Source organism: Rhipicephalus microplus, chromosome X (assembly GCF_043290135.1).
Source record: "Rhipicephalus microplus isolate Deutch F79 chromosome X, USDA_Rmic, whole genome shotgun sequence".
NCBI classification, from domain to species: Eukaryota; Metazoa; Arthropoda; class Arachnida; order Ixodida; family Ixodidae; genus Rhipicephalus; species Rhipicephalus microplus.
Window position 1 is genome coordinate 250189441 of NC_134710.1, and position 21687 is coordinate 250211127.

Consider the following 21687-nt stretch of genomic DNA (forward strand, 5'->3'; position numbering starts at 1 on the left):
TACAAGAAGAGGTCCTCAAGGGCGTTCCCAAAGGTGGAGAGCATTTGCGGCTTGCTCTAGACTTAAAGGGAGCTTTTGACAATATCTCTCATGAAGCTATACTCTCAGAGCTAAATATAATTGGTTGCGGGGAAAAGATATATACCTATATAAAAGATTTTCTCACCAATCGGGAGGCGACAATTGGTATCTCAATCGTTAGGTCTGAGCCATTCCGAATGCCTAACAAGGGAATGCCTAACAAGGGAACGCCTCAACAAGCCATACTATCTCCTCTGTTGTTTAATATCGCCATGCGTCGACTCGCTCGGGCCTTGGATTGTGTACCACAGCTAGGTTATACCATCTACACGGACGACATTACTCTTGGGCCACACGGGGGTCCCTGGCCAGAAAAGAGCAGACTCTGCAAGAGGCAGCACTGGCTATCGAAAACTTTGCCAGAACCAGTGGTCTCAGCTGCGCACCCGAAAAATCGGAGGTGATCAGAATACACAGCAAACGCTACAAAAGTAATGGAAGAATAGAAAGTGAAATCGTAAAGCACAAAATTAAAGAAGTCACCGTCGCCCGGATCCTGGGTTTCTGGGTTCAAAGCAACGGTAGGGCAAATCACACCATCGTTCTTAAATCGGCAACTAAACAAGTGGCTAGGATGATTCAGAGGATCACCTTCCACAAAAAAGGCATGAAAGAAAGTGATACTGTCCGTTTAGTGCAGGCGCTTGTAATGAGCAAATTGACATACAGCTTGCCTTTCCACACACTGAACAAGAGCGAGGAAGAGCAAGTAGATTCGATCATCGGAGGGGCTTACAAGGCAGCATTAGGCTTACCGATAAGCACTCCGACACAGAGGCTTCTCGAGATCGGCCTGCATAACACGTACGCTGAACTGAAAGCAGCAACATTGATCTCTCAGCGCAACCGCCTCAGCCAGACGAAGTTGGGAAGAGAGAGACTAATGAGGGCAGGTATACCACCGCAACCCCAAAACTTGGACGAGGAGCTGGTAGACGTACCAGACCCAGTCCGACGACATATTTCGATCGCCCCTATTTCCAGGAACATGATCAAGAAGCGGCATCACGAAAGGCGATTGATTGATTGATTGATTGATTGATTTGTGGGGTTTAACGTCCCAAAACCACCATATAATTATGAGAGACGCCGTAGTGGAGGACTCCGGAAATTTTGACCACCTGGGGTTCTTTAACGTGCACCCAAATCTGAGCACACGGGCCTACGACATTTCCGCCTCCATCGGAAATGCAGCCGCCGCAGCCGGGATTTGAACCCGCGACCTGCGGGTCAGCAGCCGAGTAGCTTAGCCACTAGACCACCGCGGCGGGGTCACGAAAGGCGAGAGGAGCTTGTAAAATGGATCAGAAAATTAGTCAGAGGCAATGAGAACGTGCTATACGTTGACGCTTCCAGGTATAACTGGAAGCGCTGCGTCGTCACAATGGTAAGCAGTGACACGTGAAGCATAGCGTCCAGCGCATCACTGTACACTAGATCGATCACCAAGGCCGAGTGTTTCGCCATCGCATTGGCGATTAAAAGTCGAGAGCGCAGCGACGGCCAGACGTACATCACCATACTCTCAGATTCGCAAGAGGCGCGCCGGCTATTCACGAAAGGCCGCCTCCCATTAAACATTTGCAAACTTTCAGGCGGCGAATTGAGCAACACTTATAGGTTGGTCTGGTGCCCTGGACATGCAGGCCTAGAGGGTAACGAGAGGGCGGACGCTCTACCTCGAGCGCTCACGAACCGAGCGGAGCAGCAGCCTTTCTCGCTGTTACCACCACCCAGCAATGACTGCTTTCGCGAGGAGGAGGAAAACGACCCGGCTTGGATGGCTCCGCGAGAGCTTCTTGCTCACCAGCGATGCACGCGGCAGAAATATGGCGCCCCCCACAAATCTCTTAAAAGGGAAGACGCCATAGACCTCCGTAAAATTCAAACGGGAGTTTAGCCAAATTTATTACGACTGCACAAAATCCATCCAACTTTGTATGGGCGCGATTGTCCGTGGTGTCGCGACTAGCCACCGACCCTTTACCATATCTCGTGGAGTTGTGCTAAACGGCCAAATGAACTTGATCGCTTACAGCGTATGTATCGAATGGAAAACTCTTTGGAGCAATGGGAAGCACTCCTCGCTAGCTCGGACCCGGAGATGCAACTAGCATTCCTGGACCAGGTCCGGCAGGCGGCGCAAGCCAGTAGAGCCTTGGACATGGGGCCCCACCCATCTAGCTCCTAAACGCCTTCTTTTTCAACCCAATAAAGTTATTTTTCTCTCGAAGAAGAAGGAGAAGCAGACGCTTAACTGGCCTACCCCCGGACAACATCAGCACGAACGACGATACAGCCATCCCGTTGACGTACTACGCTGCTGCATCCACCAGTGCCAACATGGCACAAGGTGGCCGTCGACCTCGACAACCAGACTACTGGGCACCTGAACCACGGATATTCACAGGTAAAACTGACGAAGACGTGGATGCTTGGCTAAAACACTATGACAGAGTGAGCCGCTACTACGAATGGGGCGCGCCGGCGAAGCTCGTGAACGTAGTATTCTTCCTTGCCGGGACGGCCTTGCTTTGGTTTGAGAACCATGAACATGTCCTCCCCACTTGGGATATATTTGTTAAGGAACTGAAGGCCTGCTTTGGGGACACGAGTTTCATGAAAAAGAAAGCTGAGCAAACGCTGTCACGTAGGGCTCAGTGGCCTGGCGAGACGTGCACAACCTACATTGAAGAAGTATTGAAGCTTTGCGGGATTGTCAACGCAAATATGTCTGACGAAGACAAAGTCGGTCATTTGTTAAAAGGCATCGCCGAGGACGTGTACAATTTTTTGATAACGAAAGAAAACTTGAACACTCCTATTTTCAGGCAGCAGTGTCGCGCTTTTGAGGTGTTGAAGACCTGGAGAATTTTACCCAAGTTCGGGCGCTTGGACAATGTTCCCACTGTTGCAAGTATGGACGCCGCCGCCTACGAAGACATTCCCTTCCTCGTAAGTCGCATAGTTTGAGAACAGCTCGTACGGCTTCAAGCAGGTGACACTCACCACCAATATTCGTTTGCCGCGTGCCCCTAACCACGTCCCTACTGGATGCGAGAGCGCCCCGTCAAAAACAGACTGCGCACAGAAACTTCAGATTTCACCCCGCGGCTTCCGTTATCCCTGACGGGTCACGGCCACCACCTGATGTCATTATCTCGAGGTGCCGCTGCAGACCTCCGACCGTCGTCAAGCAGGCCTCTACCAGAAGACTACTATGCGTCATCACGAAAGATTCCTGCGGAGCACGACCCATCTCCACGTACTTCTGCCACCTCTGCTCCTGCTAATGTAAGCCGACAAGTCCCCGTTTGCTACACATGCAGTCTCCCAGGGCATATTTCGCGCCTCTGTCCCAGCCGGCTGCTTGTGCCGCCACATTTTTCCACGTACCCGGCTCATCTGCATGAAACGCCTGTGCCGCCCCGTTTTTCTACATACCCGCCTCGTATGCACAAAACCTGGACCTCTCACCCGGCCGACCACCGTCCCTGACAGCAATGGCCTAACGAATTTCGCAGCAAGTCTCCCGCCTCCAAGCGAAGCCTGATGCCGCCTTCGCATCGTCGATCACCTTCCCCGTATCAGCTGGGAAACTAGCTGGTGTGACCGATGGAGGTGCGGTCGCGGGACGGTCAGTTTCGCCAATTCCTCCTGCTGTGATGTTGATGAACAAAGTGTGTGTGTGTATAGACGGTGTAGATACTCTTGCTCTTGTAGACACTGGTGCTGCTATTTCGGTTACGAGACTTCATTTCAAGCATCGTCTCTTGGGTCACAAAGTTACATTCGCGTGGAATCGTAAAGAAACTTTTTGTGGAGTTGGAGGCGAAGCGTTATGCCCTATTGGTATTTGCTCAGTTGAACTCACGATTGGTGGACAAAATTTTTGAGTTGAATTCACTGCACTGGCTCGCGCAACACATGACGTCATTTTAGAGATAGACCTCCTTCATGAATGCGGTGATACGCTTGACTACGAAACTGATGAGATTCTTCTACAAAGTACGTTGCCCGCTGACATGGTTGACGATTTTCCGACTCTGCCCATCGATGCGTTTTCGTTGTCTGAAGATGCGACGATCCTTGGTCGGACAGCAGTGTTTGTTCCCATATGCTCGTCTCACGTGAGCTCAGGACCCTGCACTGGACTTGTCGAGCCTGATCATACAAACGCCATCAAGAAGAATGTGCTGGTCCCACGGTCTGTCCTTACAGCCATCGACGAACATGCTTGTTTGTGGGCGCTCAATGCAGCCTGACAGCCTGTTCTACCAGCTGGATTCAAACTGGAAACATTTGAGGAGCAGGCCACAGTTGACGTCAGAATGGTCTCAGAGTCTCCAGCCATCAGTCAGACTGCGCCCAACTACTCAGCCAAGATGAAACGCATGATTAATAAGTCGTTGCCTTCTTCCGAGCGGCATGTCCTCGAGGAGGTGCTTACATGCTACGCGGGAGTCTGATTTCGCTCAAGACAAGGGTTGTTCCATGTTGCCCGAATCCCGTATGCACCACCGCATCAACACGGGAGATGCTACACCGATACGCCAGAAACCCTATCGCGTATCCTCGTCAGAGAGGCAAGTGATCGCCGATCAGGTCAACGACATGCTGCAAAAAAGGCTTTATTCAAGAGTCAAGCAGTCCCTGGGCAGCTCCTGTTATATTGGTAAAAAAGAAAGACAACTCTTGGCGATTTTGTGTGGACTACCGCCTTCTCAAGACCGTCACAAAGAAAGACGTGTATCCGCTACCACGCATCGATGATGCTGTTGGTTGTCTGCACTCGGCCGCGTACTTTTCGTTCGTCGACCTGAGGTCTGGATACTGGCAAATACCAATGCATTTGTCTGACAGAGAGAAGACTGCTTTTGTCACACCTGATGGGTTATTTGAATTTAAAGTTATGCCGTTTGGCTTATGTAATGCCCCAGGTACCTTCGAGCGATTCATGGACTCCATCCTTCGCTGTCTCTACTGGAAAATATGTACGTGTTATCTCGATGATGTAATTATTTTTGGCAAGACATTCCACGAGCACAAACATGGGCTTAGCACTCTTTTAGATTGCGTCAAACAAGCTGGCCTCGTTTAAAATGCAAAGAAGTGTCGTTTTGGTGAGCGTCAAACCCTTGTGCTCAGATATCTAGTCGACAAAGATGGTATACAGCCAGACCGGCAAAAAATCAGTACTGTCCCAGACTTCAAGCAACCAACTTCTGTGAAGGATATTCGTAGCTTCGTGGGCCTGTGTTCTTATTTTCACCGGTTTATCAAAGACTTCACCCAGCTAGCTCATCCTCTGACAGAGTTGCTCCGCAAAAACGCCCCATTCCGATGGACCGTCGAGTGTGAGGCTGCTTACGAGCAGCTGAAGTATTTGCTTACTTCCGCGCCCCTCTTGCCCCATTTCGACCCAAAGGCACTCATGGAACTGCATACAGATGCTAGTGGTATCGATGTTGGTGCCGTGCTAGTTCAGTATCATGACAGCCGCCAGCACGTCGTGGCGTATGCAAGTCGTACTTTGACTAAGGCGGAGAGAAATTATACGGTCACTGAACTGGAATGCCTTGTGGTTGTTTTCGCCGTGCAAAAGCTCAGACCTTATTTGTACGGCCGGCAATTCAAGATAGTCACAGATCACCATTCTCTTCGTCGGCTTGTCGGACTAGGTGACCCAGCTGGCCGGTTGGCTTGTTGGGCCTTACAGATTCAAGAATATTTTTCTGTGACCCACAAGAGCGGCCGATGTCACGCAGATGCCGACTGCTTATCTCGTCTTCCATCTCCGACTGTGGATGCTGCTGATGATGATTTCGATAACTACCTGGCTGCAATCTCATCCAACTTCCCAAAATTTGGACGTCTTCCATCCCGAGCAAAAGCGTGACCCTTTGCTGAAAACAATGATATATGTGGCTTGAAGCTCTAAATGCGCCACGCCATTCGTGATTCATGACGCCCTACTATATCGCAAGAATTACTCCAGCCATGGTTCCACACTACTCCTCGTCGTGCCAGAATGGCTGCGTCTTGCGGTATTCCAAGCCATGCACGATGACATCACGTCTGAGCACCTTGGATTTGCCTGAACGCTTCACCGTATCAAACGTTTTTACTGGCCTCGACTCTGGAAGACCACCAAGCACTACGTCGCAAGTTGTGATGTCTGCCAAAGCCACAAACGACCTACCACGCCATTGACCGGCCCACTGCAGCCGGTTAAGCCACCGACATCACTATTAGAAAAAGTCAGCATAGATTTACTGGACCCTTTCCCCAAGCCTACCACCGGCCGCCGCTGGATTATTGTGTGCGTAGACTACCTGACGCGGTATACTGAAACAATGGGGGTTGCTTCAGCCACATCATATGATGTGTCACGGTTTCTTCTGCACTCGATCATACTCCGTCACGGGGCCCCTTGTCTGGTGATAAGTAATCGCGGACGGCAGTTTACCGCTGACGTTGTCGAAGAGTTGCTACGGCTTTGTGGCTGCCAGTATCGGCATTCCACGCCATACCACCCTCAGACAAACGACCTCACTGAGGGCACCAATCGTACCATCATCAACATGCTTTGAATGTATGTCGCAGCGGATCTCAAGAACTGGGATGCCATATTACTTTTTGTTGCATACGCCTTTAATATCGCGAAACACGAGGTCACAGGTTATACGCCTTTCTTTCTTCTTTATGCTCGTCATCCCCAAAGTTTCCTTGACACCATGCTTCGTTTTTCAAACGAAAACTCCAAAGTCACGCCACAGAAGCTCGTCGACTTGCTCAGCTCTGAACTCTTTTTGCCTACGCTTGCGCGAAAGACGGATACGACGCAAAACACCCGCCTGTGACTTTCGCTACGGGTGATTTCGTCTGGCTGTGGACGCCCGTTCAAAAGAAGGGACTTTGCCAGAAGCTTCTTTCCAAGTAGGCAGGACCATTCGTCATTACTCAGTGCCTGAGTGACATCAGTTAGGTTGTTGCGAAAGTGACAGCTCAGAACCGGCGTTCGCGTAAGACGCAAATTGTGCACATTGCCCGATTGAAGCCCTACAACAATTGATCGCTTTAACTCACTCGGTGAGCTTTGTCTTGCCCAGAGGAAAATGTAACGCGGACTGAAAGAGCGTGAAAGAAGAACAGGTAGGACGCTCTCGAGCGATGGTGATTTGGCAGTGGCGGTTGAGCGCTGGCATTTTGAGTGTAAATAAACCCATCTAATCCGTAACAGCTTCTATATATATATATATATATATATGTGTGTGTGTGTGACGTATCAAGACATGGTAGAAGCCGAAGAAGAAGTGCTTGCAAATAAACATGGCGTATGAGCCAGGCCACGTCTCCCGCATATAGCGTCACACGAGTCGACAGGATGAAGACCTGGCGGCCACTTCATCAACCAGCCATCTTCGAACGTCTCAGCAAGACGCCGTGACCGAACGTGGAGCACAAAAGTACATCCCAACTCTACACCAAGACCAGCATCATGACAGCCCCATCAGACGACCTTGACATCGCCAAGTACACCGGATCTGCGGACGACGAACCCGTACAGGACTGGTTCAACCTTTTCGAGCTCCACGCCACCGCTGCATCCTGGTCAGAACGGGAGATGATCATAAACTTCACTGACTACATCTCAGGTGAGACATTCAAGTTTTACCACACCCACATCTTCGAGAACGATGAGTCTTGAAAAAAGATCAAACAAGAAATGATCAGTCGTTTCAAGGAATACGATGAAGACGTGTCCATACTTCATCAGCGGAAAGCTTTTCAACTCGCCCATCAGAGTTACGCGAAGTCTTCCCGCAGTAAGCCTATTTTCCAAACGAGACCTCAGAGAAAATATACCACCATTGTACCATCATATGACTCTTCCGAAAAAACGTCACGCATTCGAACACCGACTGGTAACTTGCACGTCGCAACAGACAAGGTAAAGCCTCCGTATACCGAAAGGAATTTAGACCATTTCGGCAAAAGACTAAACCTAAAGCCGGCTTTACCAAGAACAATGAAATCGGCATTTTCAACGTGTTCACTGCACCACAACACTTCACATTTTACTGAACCACCCGAATCCCTTGATGCTTCGTGTCACACACAAGGCCCACACGGTTTCGAGCGTGCGACGGAATTTACGCGTGACGAGCTAATGAATCCTCACAATACCAGCCCCTACACTGACGCTCCGGACCAAGGCCGTTCGACAGACATAGTCAGCCTAACTACGCTGCAAAAAGAAAAACATACGCCATCAGAACCACCTGAAGCCATGTCTGTTGTGCTCTCATCGTCAAGTGATAACACACATGTGAGTCAAAGCACTGCAGGAATTTCGAATCCACCAACGCCGGCGCATTGTCAACTGACAGAAGCATTTACAATCAAGAATGACTTACAACCATTTTGGGAGCTTTCTCATCAGCCTGTCACACTGCTTTCATCGCAAGACAAGCCTAGCAGTACAGTGTCGACTACCGACAATCTACTGACCACATCACCATCTAAAGAAAAGCAGACTCATGTTCCTGAAAGAGGCCCATCTGACGAACTTTCACAAGAAGACGAGCAATTTCGACAAAGGCAACTCCACGAACTCCAAGAACTGCAACGGCTACTCGAACAAGAACAACGATCAAGTGAAACCTCCTCACGAGCACACTTGTGATTGAAAGGTCATCAGAGACAACATCAATTAAAGAAGCAAGGACAAAGTCGATGCCTAAGCCATCTTCGCAGAAAGCAACGTCGACAAAATTTTCTGCACCAGTTTTCAAAGCCATGTCGGCGATTTAACAAACTGAGAGAACGCCACAGAAAGTTACGAAAGAGACATGAAGCTACTACGTATACAACGGAGAAAAAAAGACATCGTCCCATCATCCTCGGTTCTCACGCGCGCCGACTAGAAGCAAAGCATCTATTGCCACGACGGCGCTGGATCCGATGCCAAAGACATCCGTCAATCCAATGCTACACAGATTTCAAGCCTTGTTCGTTCTTAACAAGACCTCAAGTAGTGTCATCATCAGTGGAGATGTGCAGGGCAGGGTTGTGCTATCCAGGGCACAACAGCCAGCCTCGTCCACCAGAGCTACCCTAGATATGACCGGACTGCTGCCATATACTGTGAAGCTTTTGTGCGATTTAAGCAACTCCCTCCTGAAATCGAACTACCGCGCATTTTGACATTCTTCACTTTATGCTTTTTGTTGTTTTGTTGATTGTAACTCGCGCATTCTTTCGGGGGGAGGGGGAATCATGTGACGTATGAAGGCATGGTAGAAGCCGATGAAGAAGAAGTGCTTGCGAATAAACATGGCGTATGAGCCAGGCCACGTCTCCCGCATATAGCGTCACATATATATATATACATATACACATATATATATCACCAATGCACCAGCCAATTAGCACCCGTGACCGTGAAACAAAGGCAGCGCAAGCCAGGAAACTACCACCAACTTATTGGTCAACCGACGCAATGGATCCGGCGAGTTGGCGCTGCAGCCGATTCTGTTTGCGCAAACCACAGATGAAAGCAGCATGTTTGTGGCATGCGAATGTACCCTTGTTTCCAGCTTCGAAAGAACGGTATATGCGAGACTTTTATCGTAAATAATGCAATGAGGGTTTTCGGAGATGTTCTTGAACTTTGCAAACTTCATTTCTTGCCTAAAGCCAATATCCAGCGAGTTAAGGGATGCTACAGGCTTAGGCTGTTTTGGAGCAGCAAAACTGGCTTTTAAAGCACGTGTTACTAGAAGCAATTTTAAGACACAGCATTCATGACAGACAATCAATAAAAGCACAATTTTCTGCACGCTAAGTAATAAAAGGGCAGAATTATGTCACCCACGTCTAACCTGACATAGTAGAGAAGGTTAATGATGAAAGATGGAACCATAACACCTTCTTATCAAATGACTAAAGGTGACAACTATCACAGATTAGTTTGTAAATTCGAAAAAAAAAGATCACAAACGTCTGTGATGACAACTGTGTTTTATCAATAGCAATAGACTAAAACACATGTGGCTCAGTAATGCTTCTTTTACAGCAGTCTATCGGACCATCAAAAACTGTGTAGGACGTTTTAAATCTTTTGAATAACCGTTTGAGAGTGAACGTGTCTGGATAAAGGGCAGTTACCGTATCAGTCCAAAAGTAAGCCATGCCCTTAAGCACCACCCCAAGCACAAGAAGAGTCGCTGTATTTGATGCATGGCCACTATGCAGAAAGTTTCCTGAACTAGTGAATTACAAAGTTCGCTTGGTTGACTTTGGTTGCTGCAGCACGCATGAAGAGATTGATCATTTGATATGTGGGGTTTAACGTCCCAAAACCACCATACGATTATGAAAGACGCCGTAGTGGAGGACTCCGGAAATTTCGACCACCTGGGGTTCTTTAACGTGCACCCAAATCTGAGCACATAAGCCTACAGCATTTTTGCCTCCATTGAAAATGCATCCACTGCAGCCAGAATTCAATCCCGTGAACTGCTGGTCAGCAGCCGCGTACCTCAGCCACTAGACCACGGCGGCACGTGTGGAGAGCTTTGGTGACGTCTAGTAGCCGCCTCGGTGTGCACCCAGCAATGCGCATTCCAGCAACGTAGTTATTTGCAAATACAGGCGTGGCAATGTTTCAAAAGCCAAAGTTTTCAGCCACACTTAAAAATTCAGATGCTTTCGTGGCACAGTCGCAAGGCCCATACACAACAACGTACAAGAATGCTATTTCGGAGGCCAAAACTCTTCAGTGTCCAGCTTTTTTGACTGTCCACTCATGTTTCAGGTCCAAAATAGCATTACTTAAAGCTCCACTTCTGCTACATCTACGATTTCATGGACTTGAATCGGTGCTTTTTTGCCACCCCAGCATGGTGCAAGAATATTTTAGGTGAGCGAACGCCGTAAAGCAAGCGCTTGGCAGGGAGGGACCAATTATGTTCTCGTTTGCGTCATGTCGATAGATGGCTCGCCAGACTGAGGACCGTGGTGGTCTGCTGGCAAATTCCAAAAAGCACATACGGCACAAGAGCGATGGTTTCCAAACCTGAGAAAATCGGGTTATCCCATGATAATAACCATGCCACACACATAAAGTGATGCCAGGAAAGAGGGGGTGATAAGGGAGGAGGTTGACAGTGCGGCGAAGTTGTTGTAGTGACAATAAATGAACGCCGCTAATTTCCTGCGTACACGGCTTTCCTACACCGAGAGGGAGGGGGGAGCCAGGGCAAAGTTTGTAGCGCCATCTCTCAGGCTCCTTGAAAAGCAGAACATCATCGGGCAGCGGATAGTCCCGGCGTTCGCTCGCCTAAAGTATTCTTGCCCCGTGCACCACAGCAATATCCAAAAGTCAGCTTCGCCGCAACGCTCTAGTGTTAAAGGGAGAAGCAGACCGAAAAACGTAAGGCGCCACTATTACAGCACAGTGCGTCGGCGATGTACCGATAATAAGCACCGGAATTGCACATAGATGAAATTGCGGCAACGCAGGAAACCCCCCAGTATAACTTAATAGTGGCATTTCTTCACGATAAGCACCTTCAGTGAAGTGACCGGTAGTGCATGTTTTCTGGCTCAGTTGTAAGGACACTACATACTTTCAATAAGCAAAAAGACAAAAGTGCCGTGCCGCAGTTCACGCTGCCTCTTTGTGCAACACCGCTTTACTAACGAAAGTAGATCATCAGCGCCGCGTTCGTGTACTGTCAGAAACGGAGTAGGCATCAAGCACTTTTATGACAAAAGCGACAGTATGGTACAGCAAGCGCCCCGGTAATAACTATGCCAACCAAGTTAGTGATGCGCTGCACACAATTAGAAACGACCGGCTTCACCCGGCAGGAAATGCTGCCTGCCCGTGAATATTCTGCATCGTTAACTGGCACACACGCATAAGCGAAGTTCTAACACTTCGAATGAGTCATCGCTTCCAAACGCTCCATGCACGACAGCCATAATTTAATTTGTGCTTTCCTGGTATGGGCAGCATTTATCACAAGAGCAAATTTACAACTGGCTGTTGGCATGTGGTTTGCGGCAAGTCCCAAATGGATTTACAAGAGCCTGGCCATCATGCACCACAATGTTTTACAAGTCTACTGGGAGGCACTTAAACTATTTTAGCTGTGGCTGTGGTGATCTGACTGCTTGAGCGGTATAAAAACAGCACGGCTTCATCTTTTGGGATCTTGAAGACTACTTTTCTCATGATTAGTTTTTGAAAATTTTTAAAACTTGTGTATCTTTTCTAGAAACTTCTCTGACTGATCGTGCTCAAAATTTTTCAAATTATACCTTAATCCCTTTCAAAGAGACTGAACATAAAACCTTTAAAAATCTGCAAGCCACAAATTTAAAAAAAAAATCAATTGGAAAGTCAATATGATAACACATGACAAATGAGGGCAATATTTTTTTTCTTAGCAGGGTAAATGCGCAAGCCCCTGGTTTTAGTTAGAGACTAATGCCACTAACATATGAAATTAGAATGCAAGACTTCACAGACATACTGTTATTTGTTTATGAGAAACAGTAGACCATTATACACCAACGGTCTTAAAAAGTTTGTACTCTGGTACAAAAAAAGTAAAAAAAGCTACAGGGTAGAGAGAGAGAGAAATAAATAAAAGGAAGAGACAGGGAGGTTAACCTAGACGAACTGGTTTGCTACCCTGTACAGGGGTGGGGAAAAGGCTCGGAAAGTAGATATAGAGAGATATAAAATAAATTTAAAAAAGACCACATGCACACACATTCATGGAGTTCAGGTCACAGTCGTTTGGACAGGCCAGTTGAACGCAAGAAGCGCAGGAGCACCTTCACAGCCTTCTTCTGCAACATAAAGTCCTGTCGGCAGTGTAGGATTCTTTCTTCCGAAAGAGGCTGGTTGTCCAGTTCATCTAGTGCCTTGCAGAGTGACTGTCTCTGCGAGCAGTATTGTGGGCATTCACACAGAATGTACCAAGTCGTTTCATCACTGCCACAATGGTCGCATGCAGCACTGTCAGCTATTCCTATGCGGAACGCGTACGCATTGGTAAATGCGACGCCCAACCATAATCTGCACAGCATAGTAGCGTCTCGTCGGCGTAATTACGGAGGAATTCGAAGACTGAGAGTTGGGTCTAAAGTACCTAACCGTGCATGGATGAAATGCGACTCGTTCCATTGTGACGTGGTGCGCTTGCAAGCAAGCATGCGGAGTTTCCGTGCAGCGTCAGTTCTGGAAAACGGAATCGATATTTCATCGCTTTCAGTATGGGCAGAACGGGCAGCTCGATTGGCCCGTTCATTGCCATTTATTCCACAATGACTTGGAAGCCACTGAAAGGCTATTTCATGACCTTTCTCAATGAATTGGTGAGTCTTTTCTGCAATCTCAAATACGAGCTGTTCGTATGGGCCGTGGCGTAAAGGTGATAGAAGGGATTGCAGTGCCGCCTTTGAGTCACTGAAAATTGTCCATTTTTGTGGCTTTTGATCGCTGATGAATCGCAATGCGGCACGAAGAGCTGTGAGCTCTGCTTCCGTTGATGTAAAGTGGGAGGTCTTGAATTTTCTTGTCGTGTCTTTTATCGGTCTAACAAATGATGCCGTTGAACTCTTCTGTAAAACAGAGCCGTCGGTGTATATGTGTATACAGCCTTGATACGTCTCGTATAACAAGAGCAGAGCAAGCTGTCTAAGAGCAGGTGACGACATATCTGCTTTTTTCTGGATGCAAGGTATAGTTAGCCTGATGTTAGCCTGACTCAGGCACCAGAGAGGAGTTGAAGGCCTGGCGGCGGGTGTGAAGCATGTTGGCATAGAATCGCGATATGTGGTGACCGTTTGGCGAAATGATGAACGTGGTCTGTCTGCTGGTAAAGAGGCTAGGTGGTGGCAGGATGTCCGAGCAATATGCCTTATATGTGTCCTGAGTGCCTCAACGTCGATATGTGTCGTGATGAGGTAGTCACCGGTGATAGCTATAGTTGCCATTGTCGACGCACTACAAGGAAAGCCAAGGCAAATCCGGAGTGCCTGGGACTGAACACTCTGTAGCGTTCGAAGGCTTGTTTTGCTTGCATTGGTCAATGCCGGTAAACTGTACCGCAGGAAACCAAGAAAAAGTACTCTGTACAGCTGTAGCATTGTACTGGGAGACATTCCACAAGTCGTCCCTGCAAAGAACTTCAGTATATTATAGATGTCCATTAACCGTTTCTTCATGTACGAAACGTGATCGCTCCATGATAGATTCCTGTCATTTATGACGCCCAAAAACTTGCGCCATCGAACGTATGGTACAGTTTGACCATTGATGCTTATAGTGTACTTATCCATAGGCTTTCGTGTAAAAGCTACGAGGGCGCATTTCTCGGAAGAAATTTCCAAGCCTCGATTTCGGAGGTAGCGTAATGTTTCAGTGGCAGCTTTTTAAATTCTCCCTCGTAACTACATGCGTGTTACAGCCGATGCCCAAACGCAAATATCATCAACGTACATTGATAGCCTGACCGTGCTTGGCAGATGCTCAGTGAGAGCAATTAACGTAAGATTGAACAGCACAGGGCTGAGTACGCCACCCTGGGGAACGCCACAGTGGCTGTAATGTGGAGAGGTTGGACCGTCTTCAGTGCTCACAAAGAAGGATCGCATTGACAAATAACTACGTATCCAGTGATACATCCGACCACCTACTCCTATATCTTCGAGAGCGGTGAGAACACCTTCATGCGTAACATTGTCATACGCCCCTTTGATGTCTAGGAACAAAGATGCGCAGAGCCGCTTACGGCCTTTCTCGTGTTGGATATAGGTGACCAGGTCGACTACGTTGTCAATCAATGCTTGACCACGCCGAAATCCTGCCATGGCATCTGGGTAGATGATGTTACCCTCCAAGAACCACTCCAGGCGTCCCAGGATCATCTTCTCCATAACTTTGCCTACACAACTGGCCAATGCGATCAGACGATAAGATGAGAGCTCCAACGGTGACTTGCCTGGCTTCAGAAGTAAAACTAGGCGACTTGTCTTCTAGCTTGTCGGGAGCGTTCCATCTTGCCAGGATTTGTTGTACAACTCCAAAAGGAGGATTTTCGCGCGTTCACCCAGATGACACAAGGCCCTATAAGAAATTCTATCGAACCCTGGTGCCGACGTGCGTCCACACAAAGCTAGTGCTGCTCTGAGCTCCACGATGGAAAAAGGCATATCCATGCGGGAATTCAGTGTTTGTGGACAGTTAGTCGAGGGCAACAGGCTATTAGGCACTGCGAATGGCCCAGATACTCTGGAACAGAAGTTTTCTGCCACGTCAATGCCGCGTCTCTGTTCAGAAAGTGCGAGAGCCCTGAATGGTGACCACTGAGTGGGTTCTGTGCGGAGACCTCGCACAGTCTTCCAATTTGGGATAAAGGTTTTCGTGGGTCAAGTGACTCACAAAAAGCAGTCCAACGTTGTGACTCGAGTTTATTTATCCGGCGCTGAATCTTCTTTTGTATCGTCGAGCAGTCCATAAGTCTTCTAATGCCCCAGTGCGTCAGTATCTTCGTTCAGCACGCCGTCGGATTGCTCGAAGTCATTCTAGCTCGATGTCAAATTCCGTTACTTTGGGAGAGCAGGTGAGGGTACACGTAGTATCGTGTATTGTGCTTTTAATTATCTCCTTTATGTCGAGGGATATGTTTGCTTCACATTGCTCTTCCATGCGAGACTGGAATTTCAACCAGTCCATTCTCTGAACACTATCGCGTATCTTAGCATGGCACAATCCTTCGATTTTGACGTAAGTGGGAATGTGGTCACTTCCATGCGTTTCTATATCTGGAAACCACTCAGCATGCCTGACGAGGCCTCGTGAGACAAAGGCCAGGTCAAGGCAGCTGCTATACCTTGAACCATGTAGGAACGTTGGACTGCCATCATTCAGCAAGAAAAGTTGGTTGTCGGAGGCAAAGGTCACCAACTTTCTCCCTTCAACATTGGTCTTCGAACTTCCCAGCTACAGGGTAAAAATTACATGAAGTAAAGGCCACACTTTCTTCCTGACTATGCAAAATTTGAGAATAAAAAGCAGAACAGTTTCTGAGATAAAAAGCTGAAACCAAGATGACCCATTTACCCTACCGCACGCTCACCGCTGACTCCGTTCAACTTTGAGGTTGTGAGATACAACAGGATTGGCGCACTAAATTTCCTTTAATGGTGACAAAGTATAACCTTACAAAAAAAATGCATACTATATTCCTGTATAAAACTAGGGTATCTTAACAGTAACGATGCAAACAGTGAAAAAAATCTTCCAAAGAGTAACAGTGAAAGAAACTGAACCTCTCCCCACATCCAGATGCCCATTGTTTCGGGCCGTACAGAGGGGCCAATGCCAAATCCTTTAGTCTTGCCCATAAGTTGGTTCATCAAAAAAGATTTTCCAGAATGAAACTTTCCAACAACACCAATGGTTGCCACAGGTCCTGTGATCTTGGAGATAGCCTGAAATCAAAAAAAAAAAAAGTTATAGACACATTTTTTTTTACTTCCAACAGACTGATAAAAAGGCATGATCCAGTCAGAATTTCATACTCCTCAGCAGTGTCTCAATGCTCGAAGGTTCTCGTTGTTAAAAGAAAACCTCCAGTGATGCAGAAACACTTCAAATTTGCGCAGAGAGAAGTCATCACAGGATCAGGCACATGAATAACAAGTGCAGCAGATTTCACAAATTTATCAGAGATACAAAACAATGCAATGGTCTATAATTTTGCATTTTTTAATAAAAATTCCAAGCTTCCTCTTAAGCTTACTCATGATAATGACGTATCCCATGAAATTACTACTTAAAAGGCCTCTTACGGGCATTGGACATAGCAAATTAAAATGCTCAATAGATAGTGATCATACCTGCAAAATGAGAATTGGCCACCTGCCATGAAAATAGCTGAACATTAAGACAGAAGGCCATGTGACCTTTTTCTCAGAGAAGAAGTGCTAGGAGAAATAGCGTAGTATATACATAACAAGTGATTTTTAGGGCAAACTGGGGAAATTTGACCAGTCTGGGAAAGACTGGAAATTTCGTAGGGGCAGGAGCCCTTTGCCACAACACATGGAATGTTCCGATGTACTAGGCAAGGAGCTTTTTGGAAAGCCCCACATGGTGCCAAGCCTGAGCATTGGCAGGGGTGGGTGCCTCCTACCTCCCTTTTTTTTTTTCTTTGATGCAACAGTAGTTTGCACCCTCCAAGACAAAATCCTTCTGACAGCTGTGGTGCCAAGGAGACCACAGAAGCCCAAGAGTGCAAGGGGAAAAAGTAGTTGTGGTGTTGAGCAAAGAAACAATGTTGCTAGTATTGTTGCAGAACCATCACAGACACAAGTATAGGCACGATGGCAGGTATCAGCATGTGCAATTAAATCATGCATCTACTCACTATAGCAGATGAGGCATAGCCATTGTGGGGGGAGGGTCATAGCTCTTCCCTCCTTCCCCAGCCCTGCCCCCCATGAAAGGAGGATTTTAGGAAAGGGTTTCAATTAACTTTTACACATGTTTGTGCATGCATTTATATGTGCACATGTATATAACACATGTGAAATTAAAGGTTCATGAGGGATGTTGTGCACCACCCTAGCAATGCTATTCATAGTATTGCTGGGGTGGTGTCCGACGAAGGCAGCATAATTCGCAGAGGTAATGCCAGATCTTGTGCATACAGCAGAAGGAACAGTGAAAATCCAGCAGTGTCATGATGACCAGAGTGGCATGAAAATGTTGCATAAGAAAGAACTAAATCACAGTCATGGTGATCATCCGAAACTTACATGGCTACCATGTACTATCGGCATCAAATGAAATCCGAACAGTGGCAAGCCTTCGCGAAAGTATAGTGCACGCTGTCAACTCATCACCATAGAGAGGCACGCATATATGTGCAGAGCTGCCAAAGAAGATGCACGCGCCTGTCCATGGTGATAATTGGACGGTGTGCACTATACCATCACGAAGGCTTGCTGCTGTTCGGGTTTCATTTCACAGTTAGTTACGTTGGGTTTTATGGCGCAAAAGCAGCAATGGCTATGATGCGCCAGACACTGGGTGATTATGATAATAGGGTTAAAATATGAGATGAAAAACAGATTTCTGTTTACAGTTTGTTTAACACGCCTGCGGCCTCTAGAAACCGGAGAACGTCCTCTATGGGGATGATTGCATTTTCTGATAGTATTAACATTGGGTGGAAAGGTGTTTGCGTTCTGTAAAAATTGTTTCAAATAAGCCTGTCTTCTTTTTTCAAAGACTGGGCATGTTATTAAAATATGATTGATAGTCAGAGGTTCCTTGCAATGTTCGCATTCTGGTTGATTTTCTCTGCGCAACAAGAAGTTGTGGGTGAGGTGAGTATGACCTATCCGCAGACGGCATAGTATTACTTCGATGAATCGCTTTTGGTGATTGCATGACTTCCATTCTTGTAGAATAGGCTTGACAATTTGCAGCTTGTTATGCACTTGAGCCTGCCACTCTTCTTGCCATTTTGCCCTAAAGGCTGTCCGACAACTGTTGAAACAGTCTCTGAATGGTGCCCTTATTTCTGCTATTTTTTGATGACCTGCTCTTGTTGCTACCCTGTCTGCCTTTTCGTTTCCTGGAATACCAACATGGCTCGGCACCCATACAAGCCGTATTGTCTTGCCATTTTTCTCAGCTCTTTCTAGCTTCTGTAGAATGTCCCCGAGAAACGGTTCGTTTTCCGACATTAAATGTAGGGCTTTTAATGCGCTAAGTGAGTCAGTGTATATGACAGCTTTTTTGTGATTTCTTGATAAAATTTCTTCGAGAGCAATCAAAAGAGCATATACTTCTGCTGTGAAGATAGATACGAATGGTGGCAGTCTTATACATGTTTCTGAGTGTTTTGATATGACAGCACTTCCTGTATATTCTTGTGTTTTTGATCCATCAGTGTAATATTCAGAATGCGTGTGTTTTCTTGTACAGCTAGGAAATCCTGCATTATTTGTTCCTGTGGTGTTTCCTTCTTCTTTAAATGGGTCAAAGCAAGGTCAGTGTAGTGCGAAAAGTCCAACCATGGAGCCAGTCTTTCCGGCATTTGGACAACGCTTAGTGCCTGATTCGGTACTTTGTAGTCTAGACATATTTCTTCAAAGCGCAGGAGAAGTGGTCTTATCGTGTGCGGTCTGTTGCTGTATTGTATTCTGGTACCGATGTGAGAGACAATAGTGTTCCATATGTGGCTTGGTTTCGATCTAGTTCTTAAAACATAGGATACAGTAAGTAGCGCTCTTCTTTGTTCTAGGCACGGCTCGTTGCTCTCAGCATATAAGCTCTGGACAGGTGAGGTTCTATACGCTCCAGTCGCCAAGCGCAATCCATGATAATGTATTGGGTCAAGACGTTTGAGGTAAGATTTTCTGGCTGAACCGTAAATAACGCTGCCGTAGTCAAGTATGCTGCGCACAATTGAGCGGTGTATGCGTAAAAGGCAGACTCGATCGGCACCCCAGTGTTTCCACGATAGTATTTTCAGAATGTTGAGCGCTTTGTTTGCTTTCTTTTTTGTGTAATTCATGTGGGAAATGAAGTTTAGTTTCCTGTCAAAGACTAGGCCTAGGAACTGGTATTCTGACTTGAGTGGCAGTAAGTACAGTGTTGTTGATTTTAAGTACAGGGCCCGGGTACAAGCCGCGCTTTTGTGAGAAAAGTAGGGTAACGGTTTTCTGTGTAGAAAAGCGAAAGCCATTTTGATCTGCCCATTTGGTTAGTTTGTTGATGGTTAGCTGCAGCTGCCTTTCACATGTGGATATGCTTGAGGCCCGACATGCTATCTGAAGATCGTCAACATATAATGAGTGCATGATGGAGGGTGGGATTACTTCATTAACTGAATTCATTTTGACTACGAACAGTGTAGTTCTCAACACGCAACCCTGCGGCACACCATTTTTTTGGACAAAAACCCGCGATAGTGTGAAGCCCAACCGTACCTGGAAGTTTCGGTTTGATAGAAAGTCAGAGAGGCAATTAAGCATTCTTCCGCGTATTCCGAGATGTGCCAGGTCTCTCAGTATACCGTACCTCCACGTGGTGTCGTAGGCCTTCTCCAGGTCAAAAAACACTGCTAGGCAGTGTTGCCTATGCAAGAAGGCCTCCCGCACTGTGTGTTCGAGATGGACAAGATGATCGATCATTGAATGGCCTTTCTTATACCCACACTGATGATCATCTAGTAGGTTGTCTACTTCAAGGGTATATGTTAGTCTTCTGTTTATTACGCTTTCGTATGCTTTTTTTGCCATACAGCTTGTAAGTGCTATGGGTCTATAGCTACCCAGTGAAGTCGGTGGTTTTCCAGTCTTTAGAAATGGTACTATGATTGCCATTTTCCATTTTGCGGGCATTTTGCCAGTTTTCCAAATCATGTTACAGAACTTTAAAAATGTTTGCACCGCAGCTTGAGACAGGTACGCGAGCATTGCGTAATGAATTCTGTCTGGACCGACTGCTGTCTTTTTTCCCTCCGAAAGCACTGTGCTTAACTCTTGGAGTGTCAAGGGAGCGTTGTACGGCTCATCTAGGCCACAGGTTACGGGTAGTTTTTGTTTTTCGGTTGTCTGTTTGTATGCCAGGAAGGATGGCGTGTAATTAGCGGAACTGGATATAGTGTAAAAGTGTTCGCCTAAAATGTTCGCCTGCTCCTCTAGAGATGTCTCTATGCCTGGGTCTGTAAATATGGGTATCGCGTATAAGGAATAGTCGCCGCTGAATTTTCTAACCTCGTTCCACATTTTCTTGGGTGTGGTTGTGCTACTGATTGTAGATATGTACTTCTGCCAGGATGATTTTTCTGCATTTCTACGAATATATCGTGCGTTTGCTTTAGCTTGTTTGAATGCAAGGAGGTTGTTATGCTCAGTTACAACGCGTTATGCTGAGTATTGTCAGCTCTCGCACACATGTGCCACACAAGCACCTGCAAAACAAACGTGCCGCTAGCTGCAGCAGCCACGATGTTTTGCACCATGCTTTATTCTGTAGTTTTTGGCTTTTGCACACTCACTCGTCCACCATGGCTTTAGCTTTCTTCCCACTAGTCCTGAAGACTGGGGAATAGCTTGCTCTGCCGCAGACAGTATGCAATCGGTGAACTTGTCATTTATTTCCTCTATTGTTAGGTGTTCAGAAAACTCAGCCTGTAGATTAGCTCTCTGTGTAAACAAAGGTTAGTTAGCTTTGTGAAGCTTCCAACGCTGTGGTCGAGAGCGTATGGTCGGAAGTGGCGACGTCAGTTTTACCAGAGTCCTTCAATGCTTTTCTGGTCACGAAACTCCGCCCGAAGGTTGATATAGGGACAAAATCTGTCGCTAAAGGCGCCACCCGTCGTATGGGGGCCACAAGCCGCCGCCACTGCTGGGCTTGTATGCGCACTGCGGCCGACGTTTCGACACGATTATGCGCGTGCTGTTCTTCCTGTTACCTTTTTTTAAACGTCTCTGAACGCATCATTGCCACCAGATAAATAAGTTGAAACTGGATCCAGTGTCGACGACGAATGAGAGCTG

At 47.0% G+C, this 21687-nt stretch overlaps 1 protein-coding gene across 3 annotated transcripts in view; it reads right to left on the reverse strand.

Annotated features, from left to right (window-relative positions):
* Positions 1 to 21687, reverse strand: part of LOC119161600 (uncharacterized) — a 197565-nt gene that overhangs the window by 163767 nt on the left and 12111 nt on the right. For all 3 annotated transcript variants that reach the window (XM_075878922.1, XM_075878920.1, XM_075878921.1), the window contains one exon: positions 16438 to 16599. In XM_075878922.1, the coding sequence (XP_075735037.1) occupies positions 16438 to 16599 (162 nt within the window). The remainder of the gene's footprint in view (positions 1 to 16437; positions 16600 to 21687) is intronic.